The sequence below is a fragment of the Phacochoerus africanus genome, chromosome 2, assembly GCF_016906955.1.
Source record: "Phacochoerus africanus isolate WHEZ1 chromosome 2, ROS_Pafr_v1, whole genome shotgun sequence".
Lineage (NCBI taxonomy): Eukaryota > Metazoa > Chordata > Mammalia > Artiodactyla > Suidae > Phacochoerus > Phacochoerus africanus.
In genome coordinates this window covers 189,732,630-189,750,723 of record NC_062545.1, presented here as the reverse complement: position 1 = coordinate 189,750,723, position 18,094 = coordinate 189,732,630, and the positions used below count along the sequence as shown (strand labels likewise).

Genomic DNA, 18,094 nt, shown 5'->3' with positions numbered 1-18,094 from the left:
TGGCTCACTGGTTAATGAATCTGACTAGGAACCATGAGGTTGCAGGTTCGATCCCTGGCCCCGCTCAGTGGGTTAAGGATCCGGCATTGCCATGAGCTGTGGTGTGGGTCGCAGATGTGGCTTGGATCTGGTCTTGCTCTGGCTCTGGCAAAGGCCAGCGGCTACAGCTCTGATTAGACCCCTAGCCATATGCCATGAGTGCAGCCCTAGAAAAAGACCCCCGCCCCCCCCAAAAAAAGAAAGAAAAAGTCAACAAATAACAAATGCTGGAGAGTGTGTGGAGAAAAGGGTACCCCCTATGCTGTTGGCGGAAATGTGAATTGGTACAACCACTATGGAAAACAGTATGGAGGTACCTCAGAAAATTAAATATAGAACTACCATGTGACCCAGAAATCCCACTCTTGGGTATATATCTGGAGAAAGCCTTCCTTGAAAAAGACACATACACTTGTATGTTCACTGAAGCACTATTCACAATATCCAAGACATGGAAACAACCTAAATGTCCGTCAACAGATGAATGGATTAAGAAGATGTGTTGGGAGTTGCCATTGTGGCTCAGCGGAAATGAATCTGACTAGCATCAATGAGGATGCAGGTTTGATCCCTGGCCTTGGTCAGTGGGCTAAGGATCCAGCGTTGCCTTGAGCTGTAGTATAGGTCTCAGACATGGCTCAGATCTATTGTTGCTGTGGCTGTGGTGTAGGCTGGCAGCTACAACTGCAATTCAACTCCTAGCTTGGGAACCTACACATGTTGCAGGTGTGCCCCCACCCCCCAAAAAAGGAAGTGGTATATATACACAACGGAATTCTACTCAACCATAAAAAGAGAACAAAATAGTGCTATTTGCAGCAACATGGATGGAATTAGACACTCTCATACTAAGTGAAGTATGTCAGAAAGACAAATACCATATGATTTCATTTATATTTGGAATCTAATATATGGCACAAATGAACCTTTCCACAGAAAAGAAACTCATGGACTTGGAGAAAAAACATGTGGTTGCCAAGGAGGAGGGAAGAGGGTGAGATGGCCTGGGAGTTTGGGGTTAACAGATATTGCATTTGGAGTGGATAAGCAATGAGATCCTGTTACATAGCACATGGAACTATATCTAATCACTAGTGATGGAACAAGATGGAGGATAATGTGAGAAAAAAAAGACCTATATATATATGGGTCACTTTGCTGTACAGGAGAAATTGACAGAACACTGTAAATGAACTATATTGGAAAAAATAAAAATCATGAAAAAAAAGAAATCTAATCCTTGCACAGAACAATCATTCATTATATTTACATAGAAGTTCCTTAAGTTTTTCAAAAGTAGAGCTTTTCAGTAGTTCCCATCGTGGCTCAGCAATAATGAACCCAAACTAGTATCCATGAGGACATGGGTTCAATCTCTGATCTTGTTCAGTTGGTTAAGGATCTGGCTACAGCACTGATTTGATCCCTAGCCTGGGAACTTCCACATGCTGCAGGTGCACCTGCAAAAAAAAGTTTATTGTGTTTTTCAACAAAGAAAAATATCATATGATTTTGTTAATAAATATAATGGACTAAAAAATATTTCTATGCTGAAAATGCTAAGTATGATGTTGTTAGAAATTCCCTTAGTGCAGACTCCATTTTAAGAGTCATTCAACCTTCAATAATGATGACTGCTATCACATACTGTAGTCTTCCTGTAATGGGATAAAAAGCATACTTCCATATGACCCCGCAATCCCACTCTTGGGCATCTATCCAGACAAAACTCTGCTTAAAAGAGACACGTGCACCCGCATGTTCATTGCAGCACTATTCACAATAGCCAAGACATGGAAACAACCCAAATGTCCATCGACAGAGGATTGGATTCGGAAGAGGTGGTATATATACACAATGGAATACTACTCAGCCATAAAAAAGAATGACATAATGCCATTTGCAGCAACATGGATGGAACTAGAGAATCTCATACTGAGTGAAATGAGCCAGAAAGACAAAGACAAATACCATATGATATCACTTATAACTGGAATCTAATATCCAGCACAAATGAACATCTCCTTAGAAAAGAAAATCATGGACTTGGAGAAGAGACTTGTGGCTGCCTAATGGGAGGGGGAGGGAGTGGGAGGGATGGGGAGCTTGGGCTTCTCAGACACAACTTAGAATAGATTTACAAGGAGATCCTGCTGAGTAGCATTGAGAACTTTGTCTAGATACTCATGTTGCAACAGAAGAAAGGGTGGGGGAAAAATGTAATTGTAATGTATACATGTAAGGATAACCTGACCCCCTTGCTGTACAGTGGGAAAATAAAAAAAAAAAAAAGGGAAAAAAAAGCAGTGTGTAAAACTACATGACAGTAATGGAAGAGGGAAGAAAAAAACAAAAAAAACTCATCAGTTTAAGAATATGTTAAGTTGGAGATTAGACTGTTAATCAAGTTTTAAACACTTTTTTTTTGTCTTTTCTAGGGCCACACCCGTGGCATATGGAGGTTCCCAGGCTAGGGGTCTAATTAGAGCTGTAGCCACCGGCCTACACCACAGCCACAGCAACTCGGGATCCGAGTCTCGTCTGCGACCTACACCACAGCTCATGGCAACACTGGATCCTTCACCCACCAAGTGAGGCCAGGGATCGAACCCGCAACCTCATGGTTCCTAGTCAGATTCACTAACCACCGAGCCATGACGGGAACTCTAGTTTTACACTTTCGAATGACTTTTTTTCTTTTTTTGGCTGTACATGTGCATATGGAAGTTCCTGGGCCAGGGATCAAACCTGCATCAAAGTTGCAAACTGTGCCACAGCTGCAGCAATGCTGGGTCCAGATCCTTAACCTGCTGCACTATGAGGGAATTTCCTCAAATGATATTTTAAAATCCCTTTATGAAGGGAACACCAAAGACAACTTTTAAATGTCTGACTTTGTGTATAAGGATTACTAGTGAAAAATAATAGCAACTCAAATGTAATTTTACTCAATTTAAGTTTCTGACCATCTTACTAAATTAAATGTTAGATGCTGGACCAGGCACTTTAATGGGATAAACTGGTGAGTGGATGTACTTAAGGAACTAAACATCTAACAGAGCAGAAAGACACAGGCACAAGTAAGTGTAATACAAGATCATTTGTCAAGTAAAATAACACATATTGAAAATGCTATCAGAGCATAAAAGAGGGTGATATTCTGGAGGCGGTAAGAAATCAGCAAAAAAAATTCTTAGAAAAGTGGCTCTTGAAATAACTTTGTACACATAGGGATGAGAGTGGTAGGGGAACAGAAGAAGCAAGAGGCAGAGATGGGCAGGTTCAAGATTAAGGCAGTGCCTGAACAGCTTTGCTTGACCTGGCTCCTGCCTCTTCTGCCTCAGCTCTATTCTGTTACCACCAGCTTCTCCTCCTCCTCAATGTGCCTTCAAATTTTACTCTCCTCCTCTTTTCTCCCATCTGTCTAGCCAATCTATAATCCTCCCTGGGGCTCGATTTTACTGTTGCTTTCTCTGCAAAGCCTTTCCAGACCACCTGGACCTTCAAATTAGTTGGGCTCTGCATCATTTTCTTGTGGCATGCCATAACTTCATATGCTAATCACATCTGCAGTTAAAAATTACCTGGGTTAATTGTTCAACATGTAGCTCATTAGATTATACTGTCCATGGATAGAGGGACCTTTTTCTGTCATGTTCACTATTATGTCTCCTGGGCCTTAGGACAGTGCCTTAGGACAATGCCTGGCACATAGCAGATGCTTGATAAGTTGTTGATGAATAAATTCTAAGAATATTTTTTATGTGTGGTTGAATATACCTTCAAATGCTTTCACAACATTGATAGCTGTTAAATTATAGGGCATTAAGAAAGGTATATAAGCAAATTAACAGCATGACGCATAAAGATTCCAAATTTAAAGCAATTCTTTAAGACATAGCATGTATGTGCTAAGTACAAATATCTTTCTTAATGAAGGACAGTAAAATTAGAAATCTAACATAAACAACAATAAAAGCACATGGTGCAATATTGAAACAAATCTCCATAATTTTCAAATAATTTGATTTTATCGATAGCCCCTTCCTTTTTTTTTTTTTTTGTCTTTTTAGGTCCACACCCATGGCACATGAGGTTCCCAGGCTAGGGATCAAATCAGAGCTGTAGCTGCTGGCCTACACCACAGCCACAGCAACACCAGATCCGAGCCACATCTGCAACCTACACCACAGGTCACAGCAATGCCAGATCCTTAATCCACTGATCAAGGCCAGGGACTGAACTCACTACATCTCATGTATACTAGTCGGGTTCGTTAACCACTGAGCCACAATGGGAACTCCACCCCTTCCACTTTAGACTGTAAAGACTATCTTAAAAAAAAATTTTTTTTTGAGGGTTTGGGATGGAAATGCTGTAAAATTTCGTTGTGATGATTGTTGTACACCTATAAATGTAATAAAATTCATTAATTAAGAAAAATTTTTTAGTCACATACAAGAGCTATCTACTAAAAATTTGGCTACATTCCAATGTGACCAATATCTGAATTTAATACCTAATCAGTACTCTTTCAAAATTAAATTACTTTCGTAATCCTTTCTAGCCCTCCAAATAAAAGGATTTCAACAGTGTCTATATACCCATTCAATAAATATATAATTTTCCTTTGTGTAGCAAGGTTCCAATACTTCATTACCAGATTTATACTGATTAGAAAGGACAAGATTCAAGCTGATAAATCATTAGAATATCTAATGTATGAATCTAAGGTTGCCTCCTGGTTCCAACAGTATTTGAATGACACTTTATATTGAATATGCTTTGTTTTGTGAAATCTGGTACAGTTAGAAAAAAAAACAATCACTTAAATGAAAACTAAAAATATAAAGCCTATGTTTAAAACATGGCCTTTATTAATACTGCCCACTGAGCTCCATTTTTATTTTACATTGAAATACTTCTGCTTTGCAAAGAAAAGACAGAAAAGTGCATTTTACAAGAGTACTTTTTTGTTTTTAATTCTCTGCGAAAATGGAAGGAATCTGAATCACAAGTTCACAATGTGGTAAAATGAAATTAAGAAACAATGATTTCAGTAATGCTATGCCATCACTAGTGTTTGGCTCTGACTTTGTTCTTGTAAATCAGATCCTGATATACAGTCTAGAGCATCTAGGTTATTACTCTACAGCATATTAAACACAGAAAAGGCGGTTTAAAAAAAAACCCCTTTCAATGTACAAACATGAATTTAAAAACTGATTTAAAAAATCACCTTTTTACATAATGTATATGGCAAAACTGCTTTAAATACATGATTTTGGAAGAATTATTTACAAAATGTATCAGTCTGTGAAACAATTCACAAACAAAGCATACATAGTTGCTTTACTTAGTTGTTGCATCTCAACTTTGGGAGATATAAATTTATTCGGCAGTATAGCAAACATAAAAACTGTGACAAAATATCTTAAGGGCAACCAAAAATTTGATCCTCAAAACAGTTTGAATACTAGGACTGCCAAAGTTTCTAAACGAGGACATACTTTAATGATCCAGATGCCCATTTGTAGTTCTACACTGTTAGAAGGACTGAGACAGACTCCCTTCAATACAGGCAAGCCGCTGCAGGCAACCTCCTGTAAGAGGGACAGCTGAGAGCTATTGTCATTCGAAGAGTGAATTAACCTAGAATTTTCTTTTTTTCAATTTTATTAATATTTTAAAAAATACATAAAAATACAACATCCAATGTCTGAATAAATATATTTAACAAGTTGCAAGATAATACCTTATTTTACACAAAATTTTCAGCTTTAGAAATCTTGTTAAATAACTTCATTGTTGTTATATATTTCATTTTTGTATTTTGTAACAAAATAAAAACTCTGAAATTACATAGAAAAAAGACAAAATATTTTTGTCAAGGGATAAGATAGTCCACTGAAAACTTATTCACAATTCCACTGTAAACATTAATAAACATTAAAATATTTGCATAATTGTGTGCTCAAAAATCCTATAAAAAGTGGAAGACTTATTACAACTGTAGTTTTCAGTCAACTACACTTCCTTTCACAATTTATTTTGTCCCATTTACACCTTAAACCTGGGCACACTGCTGAACATATACTTTGGCAGTTCTAAATAGCAAGTGCTTCCACAAAAATAAAAACAACAACAACAATAAAAAAACACAACATAAACCCCCTACTCACCAAGTGTTCAAATACATCTCAGTGAAAGTGCAGCAGTAACTATTCAGCTGGATAATATTTTGATGTTTATCATGTGCACTTGCTTGTCTATGATTTCTATAACACCTGAAAGCTTTATTATACAAATTCAAATTTGCTAAGTGCCCTTTTTCTATCTTCACAAAAAAAAGAAAAAAAGTTAAAAAGGAAAAATTATGACAAATATGGCAGGCTGCCTAAACTTCAATTATTAATCAGCTTATTTTTTGCAACAGAGAAAAAGAAAAGAGAAGGGGATAGATACAATTCAGCCTGGAGAAGTGTACAGGATATACTTAGCAATGTCAAACCAGTTGAGTGCTTTCTGTGGTTGTATTTCAGGGTTTGGGGATTTATGTCCATGGCAGCAAACTGCTGTGAAGGCAGACAAAATGTTTATCACCTGCATTCTACAGCAAGGACATTCTGGGGGGGCGATGAGGAGGAGGGACTCATTCCAGTGTCTGAAGAAGCAGATGACATGGAGGCTCCTGCATGAGACACTGTGGAATCAAAAAAGCTATATTAGACAGAAAAACTTCACACGCAGATAGCCAGTCACTGGCAAATGAGAAATAAATTTCTTAGTATTATTCACTTCAATTACAGTCTTCTTTGATGATGAGTGAAGGAATAACAAGATTTTGTCAGCAAAAGTTTTGTTTGGCTCAATTAAGTGGAATCAGTCTCTGGTCAGTCAAGCAAGTAACTCAGTTCAAAAAAGGCACGATAAAATATAAAGCTTAAAGAGATATAAACTCTTAAATCACTGCTTGCAAGAACCGTGAAACTCACCTTGTCCTAAACCAGAAGCAAGATCAGCCTGAGATAAATTCTCACTCTGGCAAATTCCTGCTTTATCTCGGGGTTACAGGACTATAAAATAATCCATTTATCCTAGAGAATTTCCTGTAACCAGTTATCCCACCCCAATACACCAATGGACGCAACATTCTCATCAGCACAAGTAGTAATGTAGGTCAGGAATTAGAATCATGGGATTAGGATGTAGATGTGGGTGAGAGTGATTAGGAAAAAAGTCCCCAAATGACTTGAACATAACTCTCCAAGAGCACGAAACATGGATTAAGGATCACCACTTGTACAGGTGCTTTGCCATTTTTTAGTTTTACTTTTATCTTCTTTGCAGAGATCTCCTGCCTCCTCCCAATTTTTGCCCACTTATTCCTATTTTACTTAAAGTTTTCATTTTTGTCTATTTAAGTACATCTCCCACAGGGTGTGTACTGCCAACATGTAACTCCTTACTACAAATTCTACTATGTATTCTAATATGAGAAGTTGCTCAGTGTCTCCCTTAATAACTCACTTCACACACAAAAAATTAGGAAAAGAACAAAGGAAAGAAGACTGTAAGGATATAATCTTTCTAGTTGTCTCAAACTGATATGACCTTTATAGGAAACTCAAAGAAGCTGAAGGTTCTCTGAAGAAATTTCAATTTGGTAACGTGTTCTTTCTTCTTCTTGTGTTTAAAAATTCTATGAAGACCTCTTGTTATTTACATCTTTTAAGAAAAGGACAAACTGGAGTTCCCATCATGGCTTAGCAGGAACGAATCTGACTAGCAGCCATGAGGACACAGGTTTGATCCCTGGCCTTGCTGAGTGGGTTAAGGATCCGGCATTGCCGTGAGCTGTGATGTAGGTCGCAGACGCAGCTCAGATCTGGTGTTGCTGTGGCTGTGGTGTAGGCCAGCAGCTATAGCTCTGATTTGACCCCTAGCCTGGGAACCTCCATATGCCTCGAGTGTGGCCCTAAAAAGACAAAATAAATAAATAAATGGACTTGTTCATTTTCTTATTTTTGATTTTTTTTTTTTAAGGGCTGCAGGTGTGGCATATGGAAGTTCCTAGGCTGGGATCGAGTTGGAGCTAGAGCTCCAGCCACAGCTATAGCCTCAGTAACTCAGGATCCAAGCCACGTCTTCGACCTACATACACCACAGCTCATGGCAACTCCAGATCCTTAACCCACTGAGCAAGGCCAGGGACCGAACCTGTGTCCTCATGGATACTAGTAAGATTTGATTTTGCGGAGCCACAAGGGGAACTCCCCCCACCCCCTGCTTTTTTTTTTTAACCTTAAAGAGACATCCCTCCTAGAGCCCTCTCCCCCAATCCATCCTAGTGCCAAAATAGCTGCTTTGCAGGCCTGCCATGCAGTGGTCATCCTAAGGCTTCCATCTTCCATCACCTTGAGATTTTCTTTACTATTCCCCTATATGCAATTCCAGTTTGTTGGATTTCATGTTATCGTTGTAGCTTGGCTTCTAGTTTTTAATGTTGCCATTGAGAAATCTGACATGAGAAACCTGATACTGTTTTGAGACCCAGTTTTTTTGTTTGTTTTGGGCTTTTTTTGGTTTTTTTGTTTTTTGTTTTTTTTGGTCTGCACCTGTGGCACGTGGAAGTTCCCTAGGCCAAAGATCAAAGCTATGCCGCAGGTGCAACCTATGCCACAGCTGTGGCAACACAGGATCCTTAACCCACTGTGCCACAAGGGAACTTCAAAGACCCAATTTTTGGTATGTCCCTTTATGGTAAGCTTTTAGAATCTTACCTTTATCCACAAGGTTCTGAAATACAATGTGCTTTTTTTTCTTCTTCTTTTTTGGCTGCCCTGCGGCATACGGAATTCCCAGGCCAGGGATCAGATCTGAGCCACAGCTGAAACCTACACTGCAGCTGCAGCAATTCTGGATTCTTAACAAACTGTGCTGGCCAGGGATTGAGCTTGTGACCCAGGGCTCCAGAGACACTGTTGATGCCATTGCACCACAGCGAAAACTCTGATAATGTGCTTTGATGAGATTTTTTTTTCCCCCATTTTTATTTTTATTTTTACAGCTCTACCTGCAGCATATGGAAGTTGAAGTTCCCAGGCCAGGGGTCAAACTGGAGCTGCAGCTGCAGGCCTACACTGCAGCCATAGCAACACCAGATATAAGATGCATCTGCTACCCATGCCAGATACTAAACCCACAGAACGAGGCCAGGGATCAAACCCACACCTTCACAGAGACATCAGGTTCTTGATCCACTGAACCACAACAGGAACTCCTCTCGCTACTTTTTAGAGGGGTCACAGTGAGTCCTTTCAATCTCATATCCTTCTGATTTCTTTGAGGACAACTTCTTCCTATATTCATCTACTCTTCTCTTGCCAGAAATCTTATGATTCAGAAGTTGGATCTCTCAGCCAGATCCTATACTTCTCTCAGTTATTCTCTTCTGTTGTCTTTCTGGCCTTCTACTGTGATTTCTTTAGCTTTGCTATCTAATCTATTAATTTTTTAATTTGTGCTATCATATTTTTAACTTTTAAGATCTACTTCATGTTCTATGAATTTCACTAACAGTTTTGGTTCAAGACTGCAATATCCTTCCTGTAACTATGGATGTTAGTTATAGTTTGTTGTTTTTATATAGCACATTGTCTTTTTTTTTCCAAGTTTTCATTCACATTTTCTGTTTTGGTTTCTATCTTTATGTAGAGGCTTTCCTCAAACATCTGGTCTTGTGGCTTCCATGTTTAAGACAGGAGCATTAAAAAGCTAATTGGAAACTGTACATGAGGATACAGGGCTTATAAATGTTGGGCACTGCACAGGCAGTGCACATGTAGTGATGTGCAAGGATCTTGCTTTTTGGTTTAGGAACCTCCAAATGCTAGTATCTATGTTAGATCATTTCTCTTGGGCTGACCAGTTTCTCCAGAGGAATCTTTCAGTCTCTTTTTTCAGGAAGGAGCATAAGCATGGTTACCAGCTTTCAAAGCACCAAGATAAGATCTTTGGTTGGAAAAGGGATAGGAGTCTCAGTTCAGTGCTGCAAACATGCACTCAAGCTCATTATTTTGGGTTTAGCACTTAATCCTCACCTTTAGCTGTGCTGGTGTTCCTGAGTCTGTCTCCCACCCTCCAACAGCTGAATCTATTTTCTGCTAGAGTTGGGGAAAAGGCAGTTTGCTTCACAGGGTGAGATGAAAGGATCCATTCTCTCCTTCCATTTTCAAACAATCTCCATTTTTCAGCCTCACATTTGACATTGCCTTCAGAACTTTTCTGAGGTGATTTTGCATGAATTAGCTTGTTTCTCGTTGCTTGTTTGTCCACTTCAAGGACAAACAAGCTTAGGATTTTAGCATTCTCTCATCTCCTAGGAAGTCAGAGTCCATCTGCTTCCCAGCTTCCAAAAGATAGTTGGCTGCTGACATTTTTTTTCTGCCATAGTCAGTCTGCTGTCCCATTCTCTTGTCCTTGTGGTTATAGGGCTTTTTATTTTTTTACTATTTTAGTGGGACCTGCTTTGAGGTTGATGATGATATGTCAATGTTTAACTAGAAGTCAATCCTATACATTTTTAGGGTTTAGATCAGATACTACTCTCTCTCTATGATTACTCCAAAGTCATCTCTGCTTCCACCAACTCCTATACTTTTTTTTTTCCATCTTTTAATGGTGGCACCTGCAGCATATGGCAAGTTCCCAGGCTAGGGGTCAAACTGGAACTGCAGCTACTAGCCTACGCTACAGCCACAGCTACATCTGCGACGTATACCACAGCTCACGGCAATGCCAGATCCTTTAACCCACTAAGCAAGGCCAGGGATCAAACCTGAATCCTCATGGATACTAGTCAGGATCTTAACCTGCTGAGCCACAACAGGAACTTCAGCTCCTATACTTGTTTTTTTTTTTTTTGGTCTTTTTGTCTTTTTAGGGCTGCACCTGTGGCATATGGAGGTTCCTAGGCTAGGGGTCTAATCGGAGCTGTAGCCGCCAGCCTATGCCACAACCACAGCAACGCCAGATGTGAGCCACGTCTGTGACCTACACCATAGCTCACAGCAATGCCGGATCCTTAACCCACTGAGTGAGGCTAGGAATCGAACCAGCAACTTCGTGGTTCCTAGTCGGATTTGTTTCCACTGGGCCACGACGGGAACTCCCTCCTATACTTGTTAATACCACTCCAAGGGCCCTTATCACACAGTTCTACTAGATATTAAGGCTTTGAGATCGAGAGCTGTATCTCATTCATCTCTGTACTTCCACCACCTGAAGGAGGGCCTAGCTATGGCATGTGTGCATTAATATTATAGAGCTGAATTATCTTCTATAGGAGTTGCTTAAGAAATGACTTATGATCCCAACAAGATGATCTCTTTGAAGATAAGCCATAAGCCTATTCATTTGATGAATCTCATCATAACAAATATAGTGACTCTTAACAAGCAACCAATAAATGTTTGTTAAACAATGAAAATCAGAGGGAGTAAGTGCTTTTTGAGAACCTACCACATGTAGTAAAGTCACATGTTTTGTACAATTGTTCACAGTCCCTGTCAAGAATCTCATTTTAAGTCTGTTGTTGATTGACTCACTTCAACAATAACAAAGAAAAAAAATAGGAATCTAAAAATAATAATAAAAATGTACTATATTCTTCAAAGAGTTACAAACCTAGATTTTCTAAAATGACAGTTTATCTGAAAAATAGGGAGAAGAAAAGTTATAATCAGATTACCTTCTCTGTCTTTCTTTTTTAATCTTTTTCTCCTCCTATCTATGGTTGCAACTTCAGACTTCAAAGACATGTAATATTTTCTGATTTCCTGTAGTTTTTCTTGGAGAAAAGAGATTCTCTCTGTACTGTTCATATTATCTAATTCATCTAAAAAGGAAAAAAAAAGTTATTTTGGATTTTAAAATAATTCTATGAGAAAAAAATGGCAGTTCTATCAAAGTCCAACTCATAAATCAACAAAAGCTTTATTTAGTTCATTAAAAACCTAACAGTAAACTAAATAAGGGTCTATAAAAAGGGAAGACATGGGAGTTCCCGTCGTGGCTCAGTGGTAACAAAACTGACTAGCATCCATGAGGATGCGGGTTCAATCCCTGGCCTTGCTCAGTGGATTAAGGATCTGGCGTTGCCGCGAGCCACGGTACATGTCGCAGATGCCATCTCAGATCCCATGTTGCTGTGACTGTGGCATAGACCGACAGCTTTGGCTCTGATTGGAACCCTAGCCTGGGAACTTCCATATGCCAAAGGTGAAGCCCTAAAAATATCCCAAATTTTCTATACTAAACATGTATACTTAATAATGAGAACAAGAAAACATCAACACACAGCAACCCTGCTCTATAATTGTAGTTATTTATCCAAATAGTGTCTTTGTATTGACGCTTCCCTCCATAATTATTTCCAATTGTCAGTACAAGGGTATTTAAGTTTCATCAATTAATATATATCCTGCATGTCTCATTCCACAACTAGAGATCTTTCTCTGATTAGTATTTATCAAGTTAGTATTATGAAAAGACAAAGATTTGTATTTAAGATAACCAGTGATTATTGATAAGACTATTTGGAATACCTAAATAAATGAAGTTGCTGCTAATCATTATTCCTTATTTTGACATTTTAAAATATATACTACTTCATAATATACATTCAAGTTTTCAAGTTTTCTATAAGCTTCTTACTGAGTTGAAAGCTCCACTTATATGTCCGAGGGGATGAATTCGGATGTTTTTCCTTCTGTTTATCTTTTTTCTCCATCTTTGATGTGAGGGGATATTCTTGCAGGAGACCGTACAAGCTTCTGTGGCTTTGATACACTAAGATGCTTTACTGGAGTACATTTACTTGAATTGTCTAGGGCAGGAAGATCTTCACTATCACTGCTTTGTCCTATAAAAAGAAAAAACTATAAATGATAAAAATCTCAAATATTAAAATGCACAGAACCAGCAAATAACACTTTTCAGTATCTAAAGCAATAAGGGCACAAATGTGCTAGGTTTATGACAATAAAAAGATGGAAATAATCTAAATACCCACCAAAATGGAAATGGCTTACAAGTATATACTATTGAATACCATGCTAAAGTTGCTAAAAAGAATGAGCTAGAGTTCCTCAGAATAAAAATGGCAGAACATCCAAAATATATTGTGAAATGAAAAAGCAAAGTTACAGAACCCAAGCACAGGACTGCCCCATTTAAAACAAAACATAAAAACAGCCCCAAAGGGGAACAACTCAAGCTATATGAAAAAGCACAAAGAAAGATCTTGATATATAAACATCCAACTTTTAACAGATGTGTAATGAAATGTGAACAGATTATTTGTTTGCAACTTTACATCTCTCCTCCCAAACCTGTACTTAGAGATGCTCTTGGTTTTCACTTAATAACAAATTAGACTTTTCTCTCAGTTTCAGCTCCTTTTTCCCAAATTCTACACCCTACTTCCACCCTCTTCAGCCACTCTAAACAGCACACTCTGCCTCATACTAAAAAGGCCAAGTTGAGAGTTACACACCAGTTTCCCAGCTCCTCCCCTGCCGTCTTTGTCCCTATCACCCTTTTTGGCCTCAAAAAGAGGAGACTGGTAATTCTGGGCAAACGACCTTCTTCAACTGTACTCTTGACACCATTTACTCCCAGCTCCTCTGGAATATCCCAATGTCATTCTGTCTTTTCTTATTTTCCCAGAATCTATGAACATGCTTAATCAAGCTTTCCCACTGGAAAGGGGGAGGAAAGGAGAGGTGAACCACCCCCTTCAACCTGGCTCTTTCCTTCTCTTTAGGGTCAAATTTCCCAAAAGAAAAATTCTTTGTTATCCTGATTTCATGTCTTCTAATCATTTGTCTCCTTGCTCTTGTTAGGGCCCCTGATACTTTCTGTTCACCAAATTCAATGAGTATATTTTAATCCTACTTGAATATTCCACTGCATTTGAAATGCCTTTCTTATTCAAACCAACTATTGTTTACTGATTTTCATTTATCTCTAATCAGCTTCTACTCCACTCTTCCTGGCCCAATTAAAGGGATATGCCACATAATTCTACTTGTTCCTTTTTCTTCTCGTTTTACAAATCTCCCACAGCAGCTTTATCATCTTGTAAATCCGTTGACAACTATCTTCGAAAAAACAGACTTTCTTCTAAGCTCCAGACTCTTATTTTCCCAATACTTATTTTCCCAAGCTCTAAATGTTTAACATTCCCTAAACTACTCTTCTAACAACCTGCTGCTTCTCCTGTGTGCCATGTGTCAGTTAACTAATTTCTCATAATCTAACTAATAATAATTGAGTCCTAGTGATTTTATGTCCCAATTCTCTTTAATTCATTCCTTCTTTTACTGCCTTAGTTAAGCCAACGATTCTTTTCAGAAAACGAAACTAGTCATCTCCTTTCTTTTTTCCTTTTTAATCTTTTCAACTTGCTATTTTGAGACAATCTTCAAACTTACAAAAAAGATGAACAGTCACCAAAGAATATTTTCTTGTCATTTGAGGGTAAGTTGCCTGCCACATTTGGGTATTTATAATGTTTATTTCTTACAAATAAGAACATTCTCCTTGTGTTAGTTATCTAGACATTAGCCCAAACCTTAGCAGTTCAAAACTACAAATGTTTAATATCGCACACAGTTTCTGAGGGTCGGAATCTGGGCACAGCATGGCTGTGTGGTCTGGCTCAGGGACTCTTGTGAAGTTTCAGTCATGCTTTAAGCCAAGGCTCTGGTCTCTGAAGGCTTGACTGGAGCTGAAGGATATGCTTCCAGGACGCCTCACTCAGATGGCATTAGTGCTGTCAGGAGGCTTCAGATCCATGCTGCCTGCTGGCATGACATGCTCAGCTGCTTACCATGTGGGCCTCTCCATGGACTGCTTGAGTGTCCTCACAACATGGCAGCTAAGTTCCCCCAGAGCAAGGGGATCCAACAGAGGGCAGGGAAGAATCTGCAGTGCCTTTTATGACCTATTCTCTGAAGTCATACTCCATCACGTCCGCTTTATTTTATTAGTTAGAAATGAGTCCCTAAATTTAGCCCACACTCAAGAGGAAGGAATTAGGCTTTGCCTCTTGAAGGAAAGAGTATCAATACATTTGTGGATATGTTTTTAAAACCACCACATTCCTAAAGAACTATAATACAACTGTCAAAGTCAGAAAATTAAAACAAGACATATTACCATCATCTACTCCTCAGATTCCATATAAGTTTCTCTACTTGACCTGATAATGCCTTTAGAGCAACAGGATCCAGGTGAGAATTACTACTGCATTTAGTTATCATGCCTCATAAATCTCCTTCAGTCTGGAACAGTTCCTCTTTAACTTTCATGACCTTGACAATTTTATTTTGTCAAGTTATTTCATGGAATATCCTTCAGTTTGAATTTGTTGCTGGTTCCTCATGATTACAGTCAGGTTATGCATCTTTGACAGGAATAATTTTTCTTTTATTCAAGATTCCTAAATACATTCCTCTAATATTAAACTGCTTTAAAAATAACTGCTATAAAAAATAACTGCAACTATCCCAGCTCTAAAGAAAAGCGACCAGCACCTTCAGATTAAAAACTAATGGAAAAATGGCTATTTTCAGAATATAAAAAACAAATTTTTTTAAAGACCAAGTCAACAAACTGTTGAAAATACTAATACCATATTAAAGCCAATACTGAAAAGCACCAACCTGCTCCATTCTTTTCATTTTTGGCTACAGCATTTGTTCGCTTTGGGGTTCGCTTCTGCTTTTTTGCCAGCAATCCACTAGTTCCATCGCTTGGTCTTTTCTGACCTGAAATAAAAGGAAAGAGAGAATTAGGGGGGAAAAAAAATCAAGAGCAAGTATATTCATTTGCCTGTCTGCTTCACATGAATTTCCATGTATATGTTTTTAAAAAGCGGGGAAGGAGGGAGGGAAGGGGAGGAAGAAAGAGAGGGAGGGAGAGAGGGTAGAAGGAAGGAAAAGTACTTAGCAGATCAACAATTCCTAAAACGCTTAGCTTACTAATTTTTGGATTTAATATAAAGGCTGATTTTCTCCCTAGGAAGTCCTTACCCTTCTCCCTGCTCTCTCTTTCTTGAACAATTATACTACAAGTACCAGAGGCAACACTGGTTTCAAATCCATTGGCTGATTCCCTCTCACAGAGACCTTCTTGAGATTCTTCAGCAATACTATCAACTTCAATGGTTATGTCACTCTCACTTTTTATACTTCGAGACTCATCTTGGCTGAGAGTAAGTGGTGAAGCTACTGAGAAGTTATGCTGTACTACAGGAGGTAGGGCAGGCGGAATAGAAACAAGAGAGTTAGACTCAGAGCTTTCCACTGCTACATCCTCAATGCTGGTCTTATCTTTTTCATCCAAATCATCCAAATCTACTTCATGGCAAACCAAGGTTTCAGGCCCAATCAGAGGCATTGCATCCTCCTCTTCTTTTAGTGGAATATTTACAGTTTCTTCAGCTGGACTATCAGATTTTTCCTTAGTCAATTCTTGAACACACTGGTTTGACTCTGCTATTAATGATGGCATGCCTTCATTTTCTATTTCAAAGTGTTGTTCAAAATTTAAGTTCTTCATTCCCTCAGATGCAACACAATCACTGGTCCTTTCTTGAGATATGCTATTTGTCATTTCAATTCCATTCTCAATTCTTATTTTTTTCTCTGGTGATGAGTGCCCCAGGATTTTACGTTTCAACTTTTTTTCTTTTGCACATTGATCAATTTCATCTTCAGCAGCAGAAGAAAAGTTTTTACTGTCTAATGAAAATTCTAGATTCTGAGCTTCTATATGAGGTTCACTTCCTGCTTCATCCTGGGTAAATGATGACACCTTGGTAATTTCTAAAGGAAGATCTTTTGTCTTGCTTCGCCTTCCCTTTCCTTTAGGAGATTTTTCTGCCTCTTTCTTAACTTCTTCTACTTGTTCCACTTTATTTCCAAAAATCTGTACTATTTGTTCATTCTCTTCAACTTGTAACTTCAAGGTTTCTAAAGGCTGCATTTGAGTCCTATCATTTTCTTTTAACATATGTGCAGCAATCTTTGGATTTTCTTCATCTAGTTTATCATCATTTAAATTTTCATTTTTTTCTAATTCTTCTTTAATATCAGGAGAAAGTTCTTCATTCATCAAATTCTTTTCTAAAAGGTCTTCTGTTTCACTATCAGATGAACAGGAGTCTGTTAAGAGGAAATATTACATTACAAATTACCAATATGATTTTATAATAAATACTCTACCAAAGAGAGAACTCTTTCGGCTGCACCTGCAAAGTTCCCGGGCCAGGGATCCAAACTGCACTAAGCAGTGACCCAGCTGCTACAGTGACAATGCCAGGTCCTTAGCCTAATGTGCCACAAGGGAACTCCCAAAACTCTTAATCATATACCTCCGAATACCTCCTTGTAGAAATTTCTGATATAAATCATACATTTGTGTCCAAAATGGAAGGGGGGATCTTAAATTAAAATCCATGTGAAAATATATTACATAGAAAACATTACACACTCTCAACTTCTTTAAGAGTTACTCTGCAATTTTTACTAGTGCCATATTTAGGCTACAATAATCCTTAGAAAAATCAGAGGACTTGTAAGATATGAAGTTAATATATTAAGTGGTTTGTTCTGACACCTAGAGGATACTGATTAACAAATGTGATGCCTCTTTTGTCATAAGAAAGGAATATGACACTCTACATAATTCTGAAAAGAAGATATGTACAAAATGAAAAGCTTGATTTCTCAAGATTTTAGAATTCCTCTGAATAAGAGACATGAACATATATAGGCCAGCTATACCTAAAGTCATTCTTTTTAAGTCAGAGGATTGTTTTTTGGTTTTTTTTTTTTTTTTTTTTTTTTTGCTTTTTAGGGCTGCACCCGCAGTATATGGAAGTACCCAGGCTAGGGGTCTAATCAAAGCTACAGCCGCTAGCCTGAGCTACAGCTGTCGGCCTATGCCACAGCCACAGCCACAGCAATGCCAGATCCGAGCCACG

The 18,094-nt window shown here is 38.3% G+C and overlaps 1 protein-coding gene across 1 annotated transcript in view; it reads right to left on the bottom strand.

Moving 5' to 3' along the window:
* Positions 1–4,894: 4,894 nt before the first annotated feature.
* The window catches only part of ARID4A (AT-rich interaction domain 4A), a 65,948-nt gene continuing 52,748 nt past the window's right edge, over positions 4,895–18,094 (bottom strand). The window contains 6 exon segments of the mRNA XM_047767444.1: positions 4,895–6,742; positions 11,792–11,938; positions 12,757–12,823; positions 12,825–12,964; positions 15,771–15,875; positions 16,140–17,273. Of these exon segments, the coding sequence (XP_047623400.1) occupies positions 6,639–6,742; positions 11,792–11,938; positions 12,757–12,823; positions 12,825–12,964; positions 15,771–15,875; positions 16,140–17,273 (1,697 nt within the window). The 3' untranslated portion in view covers positions 4,895–6,638.